At 49.7% G+C, this 19,194-nt stretch overlaps 1 protein-coding gene across 2 annotated transcripts in view; it reads left to right on the forward strand.

The window, feature by feature from the left end:
* The window catches only part of BCOR (BCL6 corepressor), a 37,489-nt gene extending 32,321 nt beyond the window's left edge, over positions 1 to 5,168 (forward strand). For both annotated transcript variants that reach the window (XM_075718006.1, XM_075717999.1), the window contains exons 11-14: positions 2,247 to 2,392; positions 3,252 to 3,329; positions 3,539 to 3,689; positions 4,874 to 5,168. In XM_075718006.1, the coding sequence (XP_075574121.1) occupies positions 2,247 to 2,392; positions 3,252 to 3,329; positions 3,539 to 3,689; positions 4,874 to 5,168 (670 nt within the window). The remainder of the gene's footprint in view (positions 1 to 2,246; positions 2,393 to 3,251; positions 3,330 to 3,538; positions 3,690 to 4,873) is intronic.
* Positions 5,169 to 19,194: the final 14,026 nt, after the last annotated feature.

A 19,194-nucleotide genomic window follows, 5' to 3' on the forward strand; every position in this document is an offset into this window, starting at 1 on the left:
CCTTTTTTTTTTTTTTTCCCCCCTCCCCGCCAGTGTTTTCTTTCCTCCCTTCGCTTCCTTGTATTTATTGTTCTTCCTCCTTCCGAGTGGCTTCACCGTGCCTTTCCTTCCCCTTGCCTCTATAAAGTCCCTTCTTGTGCCTGGGGCAGCCTGCCTGTGCTCCAGCAGGCGACAAAGATGGGTCTGCCTGCTCCGCTGCCTGCCCTGCTGCCTCTGCCCCTTTCTGTGCTGCTGTGCCAGGCTGGGTGACTTGTGGAAAGGGAGAGGGGGTCCCATCCCAGAGTTACAGCCCATGCGCTGCGATTTTTCCTTCCTGGGGAATGCCCAGGCGCCCTTTAATAAACTCGTCCGGGTGTCGTTAAATCGATTGAAACACTGGGCAGTGATTTAGATGCTGTTTTTAATAAGTTAAGGGATCATCTTGAATTCATTACTGCTTCAAAAGCCACTTAGGTAAGTCGGTTTAAAAAAAAAAAAAACAAACAAGAAAACCCACAAACCAATAAACCCACAACACTCTCCACCCCCAGCCCCCCGCCCAGACCAGAAAATCCTAATTCTGAAATAAAATGGAAAACAGCTCAAAATTAAAGACTCCAGTAAAGTCAGGGAGTGGGGGAGAAAAAGCATCCCCAGCATTTGGCAGCAGCCGTAACTCTCATCTGTTCCTGCTGCCTGTTGCCAGACTTTCAGCCGGGGATGCTCCATGCCCAGTGGGGGACGGGAGGGTTTGCAGCAGGGCTGACCTTTCCCGCTGTAGATGCTCGGGAGTGTCGTGACCCGACAGCTCAGGCTTCAGATGCTTGCTGACAGCCAGAAACACCCGATACTTCTCCAGCCTCCGTGTCAGCACCCCTGTTATTTGTTACCTCTTGTGTTGTATCGCCTGGGATGTTTAGCACCGGCCAGGTCCTGGATGCGCTGGGTGCTGCGTGGGCACGCGATGCTGCAGCAGTCCCGGCGCGGAAGCACTGAGTCAGTAGGTGGAGGTGGGAAGCTGAGGCTTGCGGGGGACCCGGGAATGCTGGCTTCTCCAGTGCCGTCTGTCTCGAGGGCGTCCAACAGTTTCAGTGTTTAATGTTAGAGACTTCCTGAGGAATTGAGAAAAGGATATTCTGACCTTTTGCAAGTGATCCTCACGGACCTCTCTGGTCTTGAAATTTGGAAGTGGCTTTCCACAGAGCGTCACGTCGGGCTTTGAAGGCGAGCACATGTTGCGCTCTCTGGTGCCGGGGGTCTGAGGGGTGGCACGAGCTGGGTTGAGGACTGTGCTCAGCAGCTCAAGGGTCACCTGCTTGTTTGCTGTGTTGGCGGCCTGGGGTGTGCAGGAGGCAGGCAGCGCGGGATAAGGCCTCTCTCCGTAGGGAATGCCATTGCATTTGACTCCCCTTTCAGTTCCCTGCTCATCGCCGTCTAAAGAAAAGATGGGATTTTAACACATCTTCATTAGTCTGAAGGGTGATATGTTCTACTTCCAGACAACTCCCCCTTACGTATAATCAATTTTAAAGGCAAAAGTTAATGCGATTTATAATTAGCGATAAGGAATTCTAAACCTGGAATTGCAGGCATGTGTATTAATGAATAATCCTGTAGGCTCACAAAATCTACGTCTGAGCTTGTATAGATTGCTCGTGCCGCGTAAAATGCATTAACTTCTGGGTGGACTAAACTTAAAATAACATGTTTTTCTGTTCTCCGAGTAGAAGGGTTGAATTGTGCTGCAAATATATTTGCAAGTACTATTTAAAGAGGATATAGCACGGAAGTTTAATTCCCAGCAAATTTTCATAACTTATTTCTGTGTACATAATTTAGGAGCTTTGGGTAACTGATTTCCGTGCTTGCCCAGAGGCAGGCTGAATGAGCCCTTACTCCACAACACGCTGTTAAATTGGCAGAGATTTGGAACGGTAGAGTGACTTGCAGCAAAATGATGTTTGTGAGGCTTCATGCAAACTCCTGCTTTCTGTTACAGCGGTGTAATTATTTTACTGGCCCTCGAAATATGTACAGCAATGAACAGACGTAACAGAAATAGCTGTCCTGAGCAGTCTGACTGTGAAAAGGCAAGGCGGGAGGGGATGATGTGCAAGTAAAACTGACAATGAGATGATTGGCAGCTGTATTAATAGTGTTATTTTCTATAAATAACTTTGATCTGAACTCAGAAGTTTCTCATCAGACACATTTGCATAACACTACTGAGTCAAAAGGTAACACCGTGATCTTTTTTATTTCCCTAGACCAATCCATGATGCGGTCGAAAACGATCACTTGGAAATTGTCCGCCTGTTACTGTCTTACGGTGCTGATCCAACGCTTGCGACCTACTCTGGGAGGACCATCGTGAAAATGACCCACAGTGAGCTCATGGAGACCTTCCTCACAGGTGCGTGGCTACGTTGCATGGGGCTCTGCTGGTCACGGCAAATGGGGGGACGTTCCCTGGGTCCCCAAAGTCCCTGCCACCCGGCAGGGATGGTTCCACGCTGAGGAGTGTTGGGGTAGACTGCGGTAGCTCCCTCTTTAAACATGTCCATGTTCTAACATGGTTTTAGGTTTTTTCCTGTTAGTTTTGGATAAAGGCACTTGCATTCCTTAATAACTTTACCTCTGAAAATGTTTGCAGTGTTCAGAGTCAGTGAGTTTAAGTACTCATCCACTTACCTGTTCAAATGGTGCAGTGTAGAAAGCGCATAGGTGTATCAGGACTCCAGTAAAGTCCAGTATCTTGGACTTCTTGGTGTCTTGAATCCCAGTATCTTTTCATCAACTCAACTAGCAAATCTCCCAAATTATGTCTGTAGAAAAGAATTGCATCTTCTGAACGTATCTGCGTGGAGAAAACTTTTTCCATCAGTTTCCTTGGGGCCACTGTTTCACCCCCAAGTTGGTGTCCAGAATAACTGTGCAGGCTAAAAGCGTGCTACCTCCTGTCTCTCACAAAAATAAAATGCCGCTCTCACTTACTGAAGCTTAAGGTTGGGTCTGTCCCTCTTAGACTGTGGGTGATTATTTGATGTGATGGGAGAAGGGATGCAGGAGAAAAATGAATTCCAGGAATATTTGCAAGAATGACGTGTGTAATATGCTGGTCTTTGTAGCATGTGCATCAGGAATATAGTGTGGGTTTTATTTGATGGAAGGTACGGAGGATGCATAGTGAGACTGTATGACACACGGTCTGCTAAACTTGCCAGCTTTTTGTTCTCATCAGTATGTTTTTGTTGTTGTTTTTTCCTCTCCAGAGTATTTAACTGACCTGCAAGGTCGAAGTGTTGATGACCCTGGTTTGTACTGGGATTTCTATGGCAGCTCTGTGTGCGGTGAGCAAATGTTACCCTTTATTTCTTTGTACGCGGAGACTTTCAAAACATGCGGCACGTGGGGGTGGGTGCTGTTTTGTTTTCATGGTGGAGGAAGCTAGGAAGGAAGCAAACTGATTTTATTTACAGATCACGTTATTGGAAGAAAAAGAAAGACCTGCAACAGTCTCCTCAATGCTGACTTGGCACCTTTATTCAATTTTATTTAGATCCAAAAGATGAATCTGGATTTGACATCTTGGCAAATCCACCCGGCCCAGGTGATGAAGATGAAGACGGCTTTAGTGATGTGTTTGAATTTGAATTTTCAGATGAGCCTCCCTTGCCGTGTTACAACATTCAAGTGTGTCTCTCTCAGGGGTAAGAGCGAATACAGGTTTGGGGGTAAAAGTACCTGAGACGATCTGCTTGGGATGACGGCAGTTTGTGTCCGTGGGGAAGAGCATTTGCATTTACCTAACGTAAATGAGAGCTCAATACTGTAACTGCCAGGCTTTTTAGAAATAAGCTAATAGGAGGTGAGAAGGAGAAGGGCTGACTTGTCGGGGCTGTGTTTTGAGTGCCATACTCCCGAGCGGGATGAATGATGTTTGAACACGAATTCTTTCCCTCATCCCATGCAGGCACCTTGGTATAACATCCCAAAATACAAGCTCTTCTAGCACTTAAATTTGGATATCATGTTTGTAAGGTGTTCTTAATTTTATTTAATGGGCTTTTCTGTTTTGCTGAGTGGACACGCTTTTGTGGGTGACAAAATGACACCGTTACTGCTGTTCTAGACTTTGCAGCAAAACTGGTTTAAAGCTCTGAGTTAGATCAAACAAATAAGCATCTTACAGAAGATACTGTGGTACTTAATAATAAGCAAAGACCTGGAAAGTTTTATTATCTGTTATATTCAAGGTATAAATTAGCTTCGTAAACAGCTACCGTTTGTCATTTGCACCAATTTTGATGACAGCCGTGGGAAAAATAGTTTCAAATACTAATCATGCAGGAGTACGGGTTTTAGCGTGTGTTTATTATTTGGGTGATGGATATAACTTAAGTTCTCCAAAGTGGACAAGTACAAAGATTGAATTAAAAAATTGTGTTCTTAATCTGAGAAAAACGACCCTCTGTTGACTTGTATTTAATATTGGCATCTCTGGAAGTCAGAGGTGCTGGAATCCCTGGTTTTAACTATAAGCCACCTCCTAACTTGCTAAATAAGAGTCGGCTCAGCTGGGTGAACCTTTAGCCATGTGAGCAGCCGTCGGGATGGCTGCTGACCCGCACGTGCGCTCACGAGTCCTGGGTTTGTAGGCTCCAGTGCCCCTGCGTGCAAGGTCGCCCTCCTTCCCCAAAGCTGCGGGCAGCGGTAGCATGAGTAAATACGTACGCGCCTGCACATCTGTTGTATTCGGCCCCCTGGGCCATGGCCTTGATTTCAGGGGGGTTGTTTGTGCGGGAGGGTTTGTCACACAGCGATATGGTGAAGAGTCAAGAAGCCTGTGACTTAATGTCAGTTACTGGAGCCTGTTTCTCCTTCGCTTCCACAGACCGCGAAACTGGCTTTTGCTCTCGGACGTGGTGAAGAGGCTAAAAATGTCATCTCGCATCTTCCGCTGCAACTTCCCCAATCTGGAAGTTGTCACCATCACGGAGGCAGAGTTTTACAAACAGACTTCCCTCAGCCAGTTGTTCTCTTGCGCTACGGACCTTGAAGCTTTTAACCCGGAGAGCAAAGAGCTGTTGGACTTGGTAGAGTTTACAAGCGAACTCAAGACTTTGCTCGGTTCCTCGCTTGACTGGTTGCATCCGCACGAGGAGCCTCCCTTCGACATCCTCTGGTGAACCATCAGGCCATTTAATGTACAGTGCTCTATACAGTTACTTCTTTATGTATATGTGTTCAAATGCAATTGTTTCTGTAAAGAAAGGACACTATTAAATATGAAAATATCTTCCCTTTATATAAGAGATCTGAATTCCAGTTGGATGGATTTTGGAAGAATTTTTTTTTAAATTCAATCAGTTTTTACAAAATTGTTATATAATGTTTCTTTAAATGCACACAGGCTTTGGGATAAGTTTGTTATTACTCGGAACACATTTTTTTTTTAAAGAACACACCCACACATTGACTTTGTTTCATACAAAGCACTGATTACACAGAACATACTTTTTCTAGGTGATGTGATCAAAGTCGTGTGGCTTGTTTGGGAGAGAGAATTCAGTAAGGCACTTGGTGATATTATTTTTGTTTTTTTGTTTACAGAATTACCTGCTTTGGCCAGGTAAGCACTATTGAATATAATTCAATAGTTTGTAATATAAATTAAACCATATCCATACACATCAACTAATTGTAAGAACTTTTATATCCTAATTTAAAAGCTGTGAAATTTAGTTTTCACACATCAAACCGGATTGTTTATATATGTTTAAACATTTTATGCTCTTTATTTAAAGAAGACTTTGAACTATTTTTTCTGTACCTTGTAAAATATTGAAAAACTAACATATGTTGAAGTTGCTTGAAACTGTACATAAACTAAATTTTCTGAATTGTGTGTTTATGTTTGAGATCTGTGTTTTAACTTTGTAAGTAAATCTCCTGCCTTTGTATTTATATTTTACAAAAATTTTCTTAAAGGCAATAAAACTGTTGAGAAACGAAGAGGCTAAAGTGACTCCCATTAATTCCGTGCCTGGTTGTGAAATGAGCTCCGGCTCATTCATGTTTATGAAAGGAAGCTCTGCGAGCGGTTTCCGAAGCCGAGCAGAGCTGGCACAGGTGCCGGCAAGCAGCTGATGAAATCTGAGGTAGAATCTGCATCGCCTTTCTAAATTCGAGGTTACAAGAAAACATCGGGCGGGCGCCTTTTGTGGGACAGAGGTTTAAAAGCGGTATTCACAATACTTTCTGCATTGCCTTTTAGTTAAAGAATTGTGAATAGGCTCAATTATTTTTCTTCCTTTGTCATCCTTTTAAGTTGAATCGACTGAATTCTCTTTTCAGTGGTGTCTGCAGAGGGGAGGAAAATAGTACCAGGGTAAGTGCTTTAGTTTTAATGTGGAGCGTTAAGGCTAGGAGCACCCTTTGGAGGGATCTGAAGGGACAGTGAACAGAATGTCACTTTTACACATCTTGGGAACTTGCATCTTAAGAGGCTGGCCTCCCAGGGCTTGGGCAGGCCCTCTCTTAAGGGTCTGGGTCTGCCTTTCCCCTGCGGACGAAGTTCCCTCTGTGAACCCAAAGTCTGAGTTTTGCTTTGGGGCTGTTACTAACAGTAGTATGTCCTGTGATAGCCAAATGCTTCAGCTGAAACGCCTAAATCATGCTACTCTTCTGGTGAAGGCCAAGACACCCACCAAAAGGGTCTTGAGCAGAGCACCTGGTCCATCTGAGAAAAGCATCTGGGAAAAAGTTTCTCTTTCCAGAGCAGTGAGGCTCAGAGGTTTTGATTAATGGACAGTGTACTGCAGGTTAAATCTTGAGCTCTTGGGGGAGCTTAAGGAGGTGCGAATCGCCCTTATCCTGAAGGTAAGGGAGAATGGAGAATGACACCTCATTGCTGAAGGTGCCCCAGAGGGAAAGACGCATTGCTCATGCCTCTCCCCGTGTGCTGCCATCGAGTCTTCAGCCAAATGTTTGTACTGCGCGGTTTGCAGTGGGACTGCTTCTGGGAGTAAGGTGATTTTATAGCTGAGCCAAGAGGCGAGAGAGGGGTCCCGACAGCTGCCTGCTGCTGGCAGCTGAAGTCCCGTTTCTGCACAGGACAGGGAATTGTTAGTCCTAATACAACCACTGACATCTTTCTCCAGACTGGATAAGGAGGATGATGGTCTCTCCTGTACGGCTTCTGCGCACACCCTGGGTTTCCTCTTAAGCCAGCCTCCAGCTTTGCGAGGAACTGAAACACGGACATCCCTACTCTCCAGCGCCGGCTGCTTTTACCCCCGATCTTCCCAGAAAGCAGAGGTGGGCCAGAAAAACTAAGGCAAGGGGGAACATTAAAAACAATTGTTACAGACACGTTTATCTCATCAGCTGCGTAATGCTTGGATGGTTTCAGCTGAGCATAAATCAGCTTCGTACCACTTCCAGGGGTGCGTAGCAAGACACCTCACTTCTTGCTGTGCCCCACAGGCAAAAAGATCGACATGGCTTCCTCTTTTGGCTGGCTCCTCCTCAAGTGATCTTGAGCACGTGCTCCCCAAACATCTCCACTTAGTCAGCTTTCCGCTATCTCCACCGAGTACAGTTGGGCCTTCTCCATGCTGGCGTTTGCATCCGTGCTCAAATACAGTAACAGCCTCATGCTGTTGTAACGCAAGCGTGTGCCTGCCCCCGGGGCTCGTCTGCACTCTAAAAATAGGGCCGTGGCGGGGAACACCTGATCGCAGTGCTGTCCCTTGACATAACACAACCATTTTATCTTCTCTAGGATGTACTTTTTTTAAACGCTTTGCCGTGCGAGGGTGCTTGGGAGAGCACAGAGGGTTCAGCGAAGGAGCAGGGCAGCGTCCCGTGCTGCCGGGCACATGAGGCTGGCTTGGCTGACCCTATTCTGAGTGGTTTGGGAGAGACTCTCATGGGAGAGGCTGGCTGCAAGCATCGTTTTGCAGTAGGCAAGCCCAGGGGATAGTTACCTTGGGGAGAGGAGAGATGGCGGCGTGCCAGCAGGGAGCGAACTCAGTGACAGCGAGCGTAGGCAGGGGAGCCGAAATGCTGGCCGCCTTGCCAGCATTGGGTCTGGCTGGATCCTGCACGGCGCAGAGCCGGGGGCTGAGCCAGCCCCAACCAGCACAGCAGGGCAGGGCTGGGAGGGGGCTGATGTTCAGCGTTTCAGCTTCTGGACTCACGCTGCTCTCCTTTAAAGCACTTCCCTGTGCATCCTCCGTGGGCCAAAGAGACTCGCATCACACCGCTGGCATTGCTCCAGGTTAATAAAAAGCATAAGGAAACAGAAACGCAGCCTTTGGGGATGGTAAAACCCTGCTGATCCCGTGTCCTGCCTTCTGCAAGGTGAAAGTACAGTGTTGATGCTGTTGGGGCCCAAGCCAAGGTGTTTCCTTGAGTTTCCCCTGCTTATCACTTGGATTTGCCTGGCTGGGAGGTTGTGCTGCCCTGTGGAGGTGCTGGAGAACTACTGGTGCGATAGGGAAAAAAAAAACCATCTCCAGCTACAGCAAGCAGGTGAGCCTCACTGAAGGGAGCTTCCTTTGTCAAACTTTTACTTGGTGCTGGCTGGGAAATCCCAGGAAATACCTGGCTTCAGGCTGGCTGCCTGGGGCGGTGGCGGAGGGGAAGCCACAGCACGAGATAAACAATGCTGCTGAGGACTACAAAATATTGAACTCCTCCTTTGCTTTCTTGCCTTACCCAAGAGGGCTGGGTTCTGCGTAATGGGGCCAGGCCTGGGAGTTTCCCATTTGGGTTATTACTCCCTCCAGACACTGTTGTTTCTTCTGCTTTGCTGTTGTCCCCCCTTTTGCTCTGGTGGCCTAGCTGGAGACTTGCGCCAAAGACACTGATATGGTGAGTGGCAAGCAAGGGCCAGAGGCATTTGGTCCTTGATGGTGCTCTTTGGGGACCAAGCTGCTAAAGGGAGAGCCCAGATGCCCAGTGGAAGCCTGACCCAGCTTCTAGTTTGTAGGATCACAAGAACAGAATGGAAATTGTCTTAAAAACTGCTCCCAGGGGCCAAGCTCGCGCCATGAATCAAAGAGTTTGAAGCTGACTCCTCCCTTCATTTCTGTGCTAAATAACGAAACTATAGATGAGACCCATCGTTTGTGCATTAATATGAACAAGGTGTCAGGGAGTGGTAAATGCAGGCAGCTGCCATTCCCAGGCTCTGCGGGACTGCTGGTAAACATTCAGCATCATTTCTCCAGTTCATACAGGAAAAAGGCACACATTGCTACTTTAAACTTGTACAGATGCAAGCTAACTGAAAAAATACTATCATATCTGTTTAAAATTGTTTGCAGAACATTGTATTTTCATTTCAGTATGGGTCCAGTGTTGGTAGGAGAGGGCTTAGCGCCACTAGACAAGACAGAAGAGTTGAATGCCACAGTCGTGAAGATGTACATTAGGTCTTTTCTCAATGTGCTTATTCACCATTGCGTTTCTGCTAGGAGGAGGGGCAGGAGAAGAAAGTGACTGGAATCCAACAAGTTTCACTTTGTGAGCTTGTAGCGTTGTCAGGGGAAAAAAAAATCCCCAAGAAGATCTGTAGAAGATGAAGTTCTCTTTAAGTACCATGACTCGATGGCCACACACTCTTCCCACCTACATCAGTCTTGCTAGTTCTGCGTTTCACCCGTTAGTGTGCTTTGCATGGGTTCACCGTGATTGCAGAGTGAAGAGATGGTATTTTCCTGCGAGTTAAGCACGATGAATCATTAGCAGCAATGCTGCCTTCTACCCTTGAGCTTGGGGGTGAAGGCAGCACGTTGCTTATTTCTGGTTTGCCAGCCCTGAAGCAAACCTTGTCCGCACCATGTGCACATTTTACTCCAGCAGACTGACATGACTGTAGACGGTTGCTCTCTTGGGCCAGGTATGAACCACAATTCTGCCACTAAATAGATTTTCCTTTTGTTGTCACATTAATTTGCAACTCATTAATAGTGACAGCAGTGAGGTACTGCACTGATGCAGATTTGCATATTCATGACCAACGTATTATTAAACAAATAAGAGTTCCCTAGCTTAGGAAGCACCCAGAGTAATGCCACATTGTGCATTATATCAGCCTGGATGTTTTATTTTCTCTTTAATATGTTAATAGATGCAAGGGGTGCTCTTTTTTTAAGTAAATGTGCATCTATAAAATAACATGTAATTTAAAATATCAGAATCATTTAAATAGTAATCCATTAACAAACCTGCCAATTAATTGAGCAGGAATACCTATTTAATGTACAAATCAATTAATCAATTTTAACTCCTTGCTTTGCCGCCTGATGGCTGTAACGCAGGCAGTACCGGCAAGGCACGACCGAGTCACTGTACCAGTGAGGTGAGTGAGGGGCAGACAGCTGATCCCGTGATTTATGGTTTGTTACAGTCAAATTGTTTGGTTTTCATAGTTGCTTGTGTTTCTTTCCCCCCAGAGGAGTGGTGGGGGAGAACGTGAAGACTGTGCCTGGCGTGGTACCCACTGCTGCCCTGTCGTCTTACGTCCACCTCTCTGGCACGGCTGGGGAAACGTGGCCATCGTGGCTTGGCAGGGCTCCCCCGCCTCCCCCAGCATGGTGGGGAAGGTGCATCCCTGTACCGAAGAAACCAGGGGGGAAAAGCCCCTGGAGTTCAGCAGCCACTCAAAATCTGCAGGCAGGAGGAACAGGAGATGCAGGGCGTGCAGCCATCCTGCAGGCATTTTGGTTTGCTTGCTGGTAATGGTGAAGGTCCTTTCCCTACAAAGTAGCATGTTTTTTTTCTATCAGGCTATTCAAGACTAGCTGGTATGCATATCAAAACCCTCTTCAGCTCCCTGCTGCATCCATATTTTTCATTCCTTTCTGGCTCTTTTAACAATTTGTAGGGTACCGGGCATAATTACACGTGTGGGAACTAGCTGGTTATTGCAAAGTTCCCCTCAGTCCTCAAGTTATTTCTTTTCCTGGCTTGACTTTCCAGAGGCCTTTGACGGCGTTGCCTAACCATGAGGCCAGATGTGGTTCTTACCCCATCCTGCTGTTTCCTTATGAGTCACAAGCCACCCCTTTTGAACCGCCAGCCCGTGCTCCCAGCCTCCCCCGGCTCAGGAGCTCCTGTTGCTGGCTAATTGCGAAGGGCTTATGGCCCTGAAGAGACGCACTTAAAACTGAGGATGGTGAAACGCAGCCGCAAGTCACCCCAAAGACTATATCCCTGCAGATACAGAGCAGGGTGAGGCTGGTTTTAAAACCCGTATACAGCAACCTCCCAGTGCCCTTCTCCAACAGGGGATAATTTAATTTTCTGACGCGGGATCTGTCCTTATCTCCATCCCCTCTCTCGGGTCCTTCCCTGGCACAAAGAGGGGTGCGAGCAGGGCCATAGCCTGATTTCCACTGCTCCGTGGCTGCAGCCATTTCCACGCGCTGAGGATGTAGAGGGTTAGGCAACACATGTGGCAGACGCTCGTGATGTCAGAGACAGTGTTTAGTATTTGTAGCTGTCAAAATTTCAAGGAAAAGGCTCCCTAATGAAAACCCTTTTCCAATATGCCATAAAACTCCTGTTTAAGTAAAGCCTATGCAAAGGCAAGTCCTGACAGGCCTCCTGAAATGAAAAGGGCAGATTATTTAACAGCTGATCAACACTAATAACCCTTGGCAAATACAGTATGCAAATTTAGCACTGGAGCCAACACGCACCGAAGGGACTCTTCTCTAACAGCCTGGCCTGGCTGCTCTCAAACCTCCGCTGTTAATCACAGAGCCCAGCGCTGCGAGCGGGGAGGCCTGGGCTGCGACTGCCATGTGTTAGGTCAGTGGTCTGTGGGTGCTTGTTTAGGAGAAGTTCCTCCACCACCGCAGGCATCTAATAGGCGTTTGGTGTCTGACTGCTTGGTGGGGCCAGGCTCGGGCTCCCTTGCTGAGATGCTGAAACCGGTGGCATAAAGCACTGAGGGAACTGAAACAAATAGTTTGAAGCTGGATATCTTATCATCCCCCCCCCCCCCCCCCCCCCCCCCGTGACGTCTTAGGGGAAATATCAGTTTTGAGTATCTTTGTGATACGTCAGTCTACACAAAAAAAAATCCCCTTTCTGAATTGGGCCAACCCATGGGCAGAGTTAAGCTGGGCTCTGCTCTGTTTTTCCATGCGGAGGAAATGCATGGGATGGGAGCAGACGCAGAGTGAGGAGTTCACCCTTTTGACCCTCAGCTCCATGTCACGAGGGTGGCTTTGTAGCTGCCCGGCTGCCTTGGCCGACCCGGCTTCCCCAGCCCAAGGACCCTACCTGCGCTACCTGCTGTTTGCTGCGAGCACCTGGGGATTTGGGGCGCCTCGCTGCAGGGCCAGCTCAGCAGGGCAGCAATTGGGACAGCTATGTGATAGAGTGGGGCCCGTCTCAGGGATCGCAGCTGCTGGATGGGGGTGGTCTCAGCTGGGACCCCCATGAGCTGGTTGCACTCACTAACTCAGCAGAAGCCAAACCCAGGAGACCCTCGGGGTGGGGGGTACAGGGTGGGAGAGCACCCCAGCCTGCTGCAAGGGGAGGAGGCAGTGCTGCCCGGCCATGGGAGCAGGGCAAGGGGTCAGAGATGGGCAATGAAGCGTTGCCCTTTTGGTGGCAGTGTGGCATTACCTTGGCTCAGAAAGATGGTCGAGCATGTGCCTCCTGAACCTGGATGCTCAGCCCATCCACCAACTCCCCGTGCAGCTGTTAACAGTTTAGTGACCAAAAGTGCCCGGTCCCCAAGGGGTTACCTCGCCTGAAATGGCTGCCATGCCCGAAGAGCCAGTGTGCCTTTGATTACCACTGTTTTCAAAGGCTCGGGAGTGAGCTTGATTAGCAAAGTCAACAAAGAGATGCAAATACACTGCAGCAAAAAAGGTGCCGTGCTAGTTTGGGAGTCAAGGCCCTGGGTAGCAGCAATCAACGGCTCTCGCTGTTGGGAAACATTAGAGGAGGGAGGGTGTGTTACTCCGGCAAAACCAGTGGCTCAGACCAGCTCATGGCTCTGCGGACACAAAGCAGCGTCTCTGTCTTCAAGGTTATTTAACAGTAAACAAGTGCCATCGGGAGGAAAGCGACCCACTGCTGCCCAAGTGCTCGGGCTTGGGCTATTTTGTGAGTGCAGTGGGAGCTGTGGCAGGGGCAACACAGGCTGGAGAAATCCAGAAAGCCCCTTCCCAGCTTTATTTCTACACCTACATACCATCTGGGAAACGCAGCCCGTGTTTGACTTGCCAGGGCTTCAAACAAACTAAGTTTCTAACAACGTTATAGTCTTTCCTGCTCAGCGTTCACCTTAACTTCACCTGCGGTAACTCTGGGTGCTTGGCGAGCCCCTCGGCGTTGCTTTGGAGGCAGAGCAAGGTGAGCTAGCCCCGTCCCTCACCCAGCTGGCGCTGGAGGAGGAGGAGGAGAGCAGGTCTGCTCTCCAGCTGGTGCTGAATAGCAGCAAAACAGCCCCAAGGACGTCCTGTACACGCACCCCTCTTCTGCTGCTGGCGCGCGTGGAGGAATGCGGTATCCCAGGCAGTCTGTTTGTGAAGGCATAAGGCATTTTTTTCTAAATACACAACGGAGACTTCCGCAGGGCTCAGTCTTTTTGTAAAGTAAATTTATTTGACAGGTTTATTTCTTTATTAGGTATTTGTCTAACCCTGTGACACTGAGAGAGCTGATTTCCTGGTACAAATGTTAAAATGTAAACTCCCAGAGATGTGTACTGTCACAGCCAGTGTCCAAAATATCCTCACCCCAGTTTCACCTAAGTGTCCCAGAGTGACAGCAGGGGACCCCAGAGATGCTGGGTAATCTGCACAGTGATCACACCGGGCCACTATGATGTAGAAGAGCCAGGAAAAGAGGCGGCCCTGGTAAGAGGACAGGAGACAGGCTTCTGGCTGGTCCTGGCTGAGCGGCTGGTGGATTCAGGGGTTAAAACCAAGCCTTTTGCAAGTGGTGCCTCCATCCGACCGGATGGGGAGATTAGAAACACCTTAAGCGCCTGAAGGTTTTGCAGCACCGCTGACTGATCAAATAAAAATACGTGAATCATAAATCAATGTAATTTAAAGCAGATTTATTTAGAAACTGAGATCGGGGACTAAGGGGCTTATTCGGATCACTCTAGCTTGCCATTAGCCGTCCCCCCGACAGTGCATACTCTCTTGGATTAGGTGATGTAGGGGTGCAGACGTGCTGCCTCCTGCTTCAGTCAGACCCTGGCAGGGGACGGGGGAGGTACCCAGGGTGAGGGAGGGACTCAGCTGCCTGCTCACCCTGGGTTGCTGCCTGGCGCTGTCACCAGCAGATGACAGCCAGACAGGAGGAGCAGGCGTGCGGTGTGGCTGCAGCGTGGCATGAGGTCTCAACGCAGCCCAGCTTGTCAGGGACCACAGTCAATCCCAGCAGTGGTGAACACGCTGGGGAGTCCCCTCGTTCACTCGGACGCTGGCTTAACAGGGAGCCTTTGCTGTGCTCCTGCCATCATCTACTGTCTCCCCTTCTCAGCATGCAGCAGCCCCGAGCATCCGATGTGGGGAGATGCTGCAGTTCCGCACAGTGTGTGCGTGTGCGTGTGCATGTGCACGGGGGAGTGCTGGGTGCCTGTCCCCAGCCCCAGCTGTGCAGGAGATCCTGGTACCTGACCCAGAGCAGGAGCCAGGAGGGGGAAGGTTGGCTCCCTCTTCCCATCAGGCCTGCAGTCACCCTGCAAACACATTAGTTTTCCTAAAAAGGCACTGGAGAGCTTGAACATCAATGCCACCGTGGCATTTATTAATTTTTTAGCATAGCTCTCCCGCTCTCCCCTATCCACTCTGATTTGCATACCTGTTAATCCTCTCCCTCCTGCAATAATTCTGTGAAGGATAGGGAAATGATATCTGAGCAATAACTCCTTGACTCCGAAGCTGTGGAAGACCCTGTGTGCCGTCACGCTAAGAGCAGAGACTTCCAGCAAGTGGAAGCAGGAGGTTTAACCTCCTAAGAGCTGCACAACATCTACAAGACCCAGGGAAAGCCAGCCACCTTGAGTAGGCGAAACCCAGCCCTGCCAGTCCGGGATGGCTCTGCCCCCAGGAACCCCCTTGCCCCTGGCAAAAGTTTGCCTCTGGAAACCTGACGATGCTGCTGTTCCCTACCGGCAGTGTCTCCCCCGCAGCAAAGCTGCTTCCCGGGGGAGAGGGGAGGAAAGCCCTGCACCCTGCAGGTTTCATTGCTGCCCCCAGCCCTGCCTGGGGAGCCAGGAACGCCACCTCCCTTCCTGCACATGCTGGGACTGAGCATCCCACGGCGGGGCCGTGCTGCGGGGCTAGCTCTGACCCCATGGGCTTTGGGTGGCTTCTGATGAGCTCTGCCAGTTTTAGCCAGCAAGAAGCTGCAGACAGACGTGTGACCCTGGCAGTTTAATTCATCACTTTACTCACTGCTGCCTTTATATCCTCTTCCCCCCGACTTCTTATTTCATTTGGGTCTGCGGATGAATGACATCTCTTCCGGTAAAAATCCTAAAGATGGACCAGTCAGGTCCAGGGAGAGAAAGAGAGCAAATCCCTCCAGAAATCCCTGGAAAAGCCCAGCCAGTTTTTCCCGCCCTCCCGCCTCCTCTGTGACGGAGAGGAGACAGAGCAAGCGGGCAGGGGAGGAAGGACAGTGGGGTGATGAGTAGGTGGTGGAGAGCTCTAGGGAGTTTGCTGCCCTTATTTGGAGCCAGTGGCGTGGGTGGACAACAAAGGGAAGCACAGCAGAAGGGCAGGAAACTAAGTTTCAGGAGGAAACTTCTATCACATGGTGATAAGCCCCCAAACAGCAAGCATCGCTCAGTGGGAGAGTGACTAAAAGCCCAGTGAGCTGCAACCCTGTTAAAACTGTGCTATGCTCCGGCTCTGCTGGAAAAATAAATAATTTTTAAGGTCTGAAAGCCTCATCTTTGAGGGCTCTGGCATCAGCACAGCGTCCTTCTGTGCCGTGCGTCCCCCTCCTTGCTCCCTGCCCTGGGACAGCTGCATAGACAGCATGCAGTGGTGGGGGAGGTGAGAGGAGAGAGGTGACGCTCACCATCGTGTCTGTCCCGCAACCCTGAGATACAGACCCTGTTGCTTTTTGCCAAACACAGGCAGGGGCTGCTGGACGGGGCATCAGGACAGCAAGCTTGGCATATGAGCCAGGGTGAAGAAAGACTACACCACCGTCCCCTACGCTCATGACAGGGAGCGTCCCCAGGCTTTCTAGGGACAAGCGCCGAGCTCAGAGGCTCACGCCACGGGCAGGGGGAGCCGGGAGGGTGGGCAAGGCACACCTGGAGCAGGCAGGCGAGTGCAGGCAGGCTGCCTGCTCGTGCTCACGCTGCGCGCAGCCTCAAAGCACGCTGGGGCAGTCGTTTGCCAGGCACGTCGGTGGCTATCGGCAGGGCTTGCTGCATCAGGCACTGACAGCGAGGTCTAGGAGGTTCCTCTTTCTGGACTATATTAAGGCGCGCACAACGGCTTGAGGGTGGGGGCGAGAGGACAGCAAGAAGTTGTGAAAGAGCAGCACGCCGGAGCCCGCGAGTAACTAGGGCCTTTTGGCAGTGTTTCAGAAAATGGGGTGGTCCAGTTAGGGAGTTCAGGAAATTGTCTGAGCTAGATTAAACATTTTCTAAAACCTTCTGGGTGCTTGAGAGCTGACTTGAAAGTTGGCAAAGTTAAATAAAACAAAAGTTAACACATTCCCCTCAATTTATTTTGTTACAGGGCTAGTATAAAGTCAGCCTATTTTTCATTAGTTTCAACGTCTCCTTCCATCTGGAGGCAGGAATATCTGCACAGTAAAATCCCGGGATGCTTGCACAACCATGCAGGGGGCCGCATGTGACACTTAAGAGCTTTAGTACACGTTTCAAAAGCCATAAAACACGTAACTTTTAGGCATAAACCCAAACTTCTCTCGGGTTGAAGCCTGGGTGTAGAAGAGTCTCTGCGGGTCTGCGGCTCACTGGAGTCTTCCTTCAGCCCCAAACCCAGGGAGCTCCCAGCAGCGGGCAGCCTGCCCTGGCCCTGCTGCTTGTTCTCCAGTAGCTGCACGCCGTCCCGCAGGAGACAGGGCTGCTGCAGCTTGGGCAAGAGAAACATCAGATCTCACATCAGACCTGCACAACAGTAGCAATGGAAGCAACAGTGGGGTTTGTCTCTGGAGAGGACGGGGGGGGACGCTGAAATGCACGGTGCCTGAGCAAAGCAAGAGCTCCTCTGCCCTCACGCCCCTCTGAGAGGGCTGACCTCAAGCTGCGTGTCTCCCCTTTCCTTCGGAGAGCAAGTGGTGTACAAGCTGCCTGGAGCAAAGGACTTCCACCGCTCACGAAGGCTGCGTGCAGCCAGGAGCTGCAGAGCAAACCCACACCCTGCGCCTATCTATCTCCCTGCTGGAAACGGAGCCCTTGATACAAAAAAAACCAGACAGCCTGGGAAATTACCTCTTGTCTCTTGGGAAAAGTTTCTACTGGTGGAATCGGAAGCGGTATCAGGCACAGAGCAGATGTCCGCAGCTTCCTTGCTCCATGGAAATAAGGAAGTAGAGAACCCATTTAGACAAACAGTCCCACATAAATCTTAGCCCGGTGTTTCTTGCCTGTGCCCGATTCCGTACGATCTCTGCAAAGGGTAAATTGAACTCTGCTTCATTGACAGAGCCCAGTGCTATTAGTTATACCTGACTTTATGGCGGAGCTGCTTTGGGTGAGAAAAGCAAAGCAGTATGGCCCCAGGAGAGAGAGAGAGAAATCAGAACATAAATGCGGGTATCAAAGCAGAAAAATGCAGAGAGCGGTAGTAGCCCAGGGTGTGTTGGAGAAGAAAACAAACTCTTATCACAGTAAGAGCAGAGGAAGCCATCCCACTGAAGGGAGGAGACAAGGAGGACAGCTGACATCCTGCAGAGAGGGAATCTAAGGTCTGGGGGAGGGAGAGCACAACCCCAAAGGCATGGCATGGGGAAAAGATGCAGCTCTTAAAGACACAGCTTAACCGAGCGCCTCTGCTGACAGGCAGCCGGAGCCAGCCAGCCAAACCAGCAATTCCCGGGCAGCGAGGGAGGCTGAGGGCAGGTGTGCGAGCGAGGGTGTTTTTAGATGGTGCGGCTTACAGGCTCCTTGTCATCCACCGAGTCTCAGGAGAAAGTGAGAGCCTCAACACCCACCTGGATCTGGTCAGATGAAAATGAATTATTAAAAGAAGTGGAGACTTATTGCCTTTAAAAGATTTATTAACAGGACAAGGCGAACAACTTTCTGCACGAGCAATGTCAGGAGGCAGGGGCAAGAAATGGAGTTTTGCCTTTGAAGGCGGTCGGCGCCAGGGAGAGGCTGTCTCTGACCATGCAGGGGGTCACCAGCACGCCAGCTCCCACTCAGTGCCCAGTCCCTTTCGGCAGATGCCTTGCATCTGAAGGACAACGCAGAAGGACCAAGCAGAAACGCTGAAGGACACTTCCCCTTTCAGAGTAGGAACCTCACGAGGGATGGGAACTTTGGTTAGGCCCTGCGAAAGCCAGGGAAGCCTGTTTGCTCTGCTTTTGGAAGGAGGAACTGCCGATCCGCCCCCCAGGCACTGGATTTCCAAGACGTCCTTTTTTTTATAGCCAGGAATCGTGAAGCGTGCTCTGACCTCTAGCAGAGGAGGAGTGACGCTGTGGGGACGAGGGAACAAGGAATGATCCAAGAGAGGATTCCCAGCAGTGAGTCAGAGGGGGAAGAGACTGAGGTGGAACTGGTAAAAATAGTTCGGGGAACAGGGACAAGTCCTAAAAGAAAACAGTCTTGTGCAAAGAGGGTAAAATAGAATCAGAAAGGGCTGGAGTGGCACTATGGAGGTAGAGCTGAAACTGAAGACCAGGAAGAAAAGGCAGAAGGGGAACACAAAGAGAGGATCCTGCCAATCATTTTGCTTTATGTAACATTTTAACACCAGGGCTTATTGGAGGGATTGCTATTTCTAGTAATCTGTAAGTGTTGTCTGCACTGGCAGGTGGGGGTGAAGACGCTTTCCCTTCTGACTGTATTACGACGCCAGAAAGAAATACAATTTTTCTCTGAAAAGCTGACAATGACGTTCTTCATGTCCGAATGCGGATACTTGAGGAGAAAAGCTAAAGGAAAGCCCGGTCCCCATGTGCAGATACACACAGCACACATAGACCCCCACCCTCTCACAGCTTACCTGC

The sequence above is a fragment of the Pelecanus crispus genome, chromosome 1 (assembly GCF_030463565.1).
Source record: "Pelecanus crispus isolate bPelCri1 chromosome 1, bPelCri1.pri, whole genome shotgun sequence".
NCBI classification, from domain to species: domain Eukaryota; kingdom Metazoa; phylum Chordata; class Aves; order Pelecaniformes; family Pelecanidae; genus Pelecanus; species Pelecanus crispus.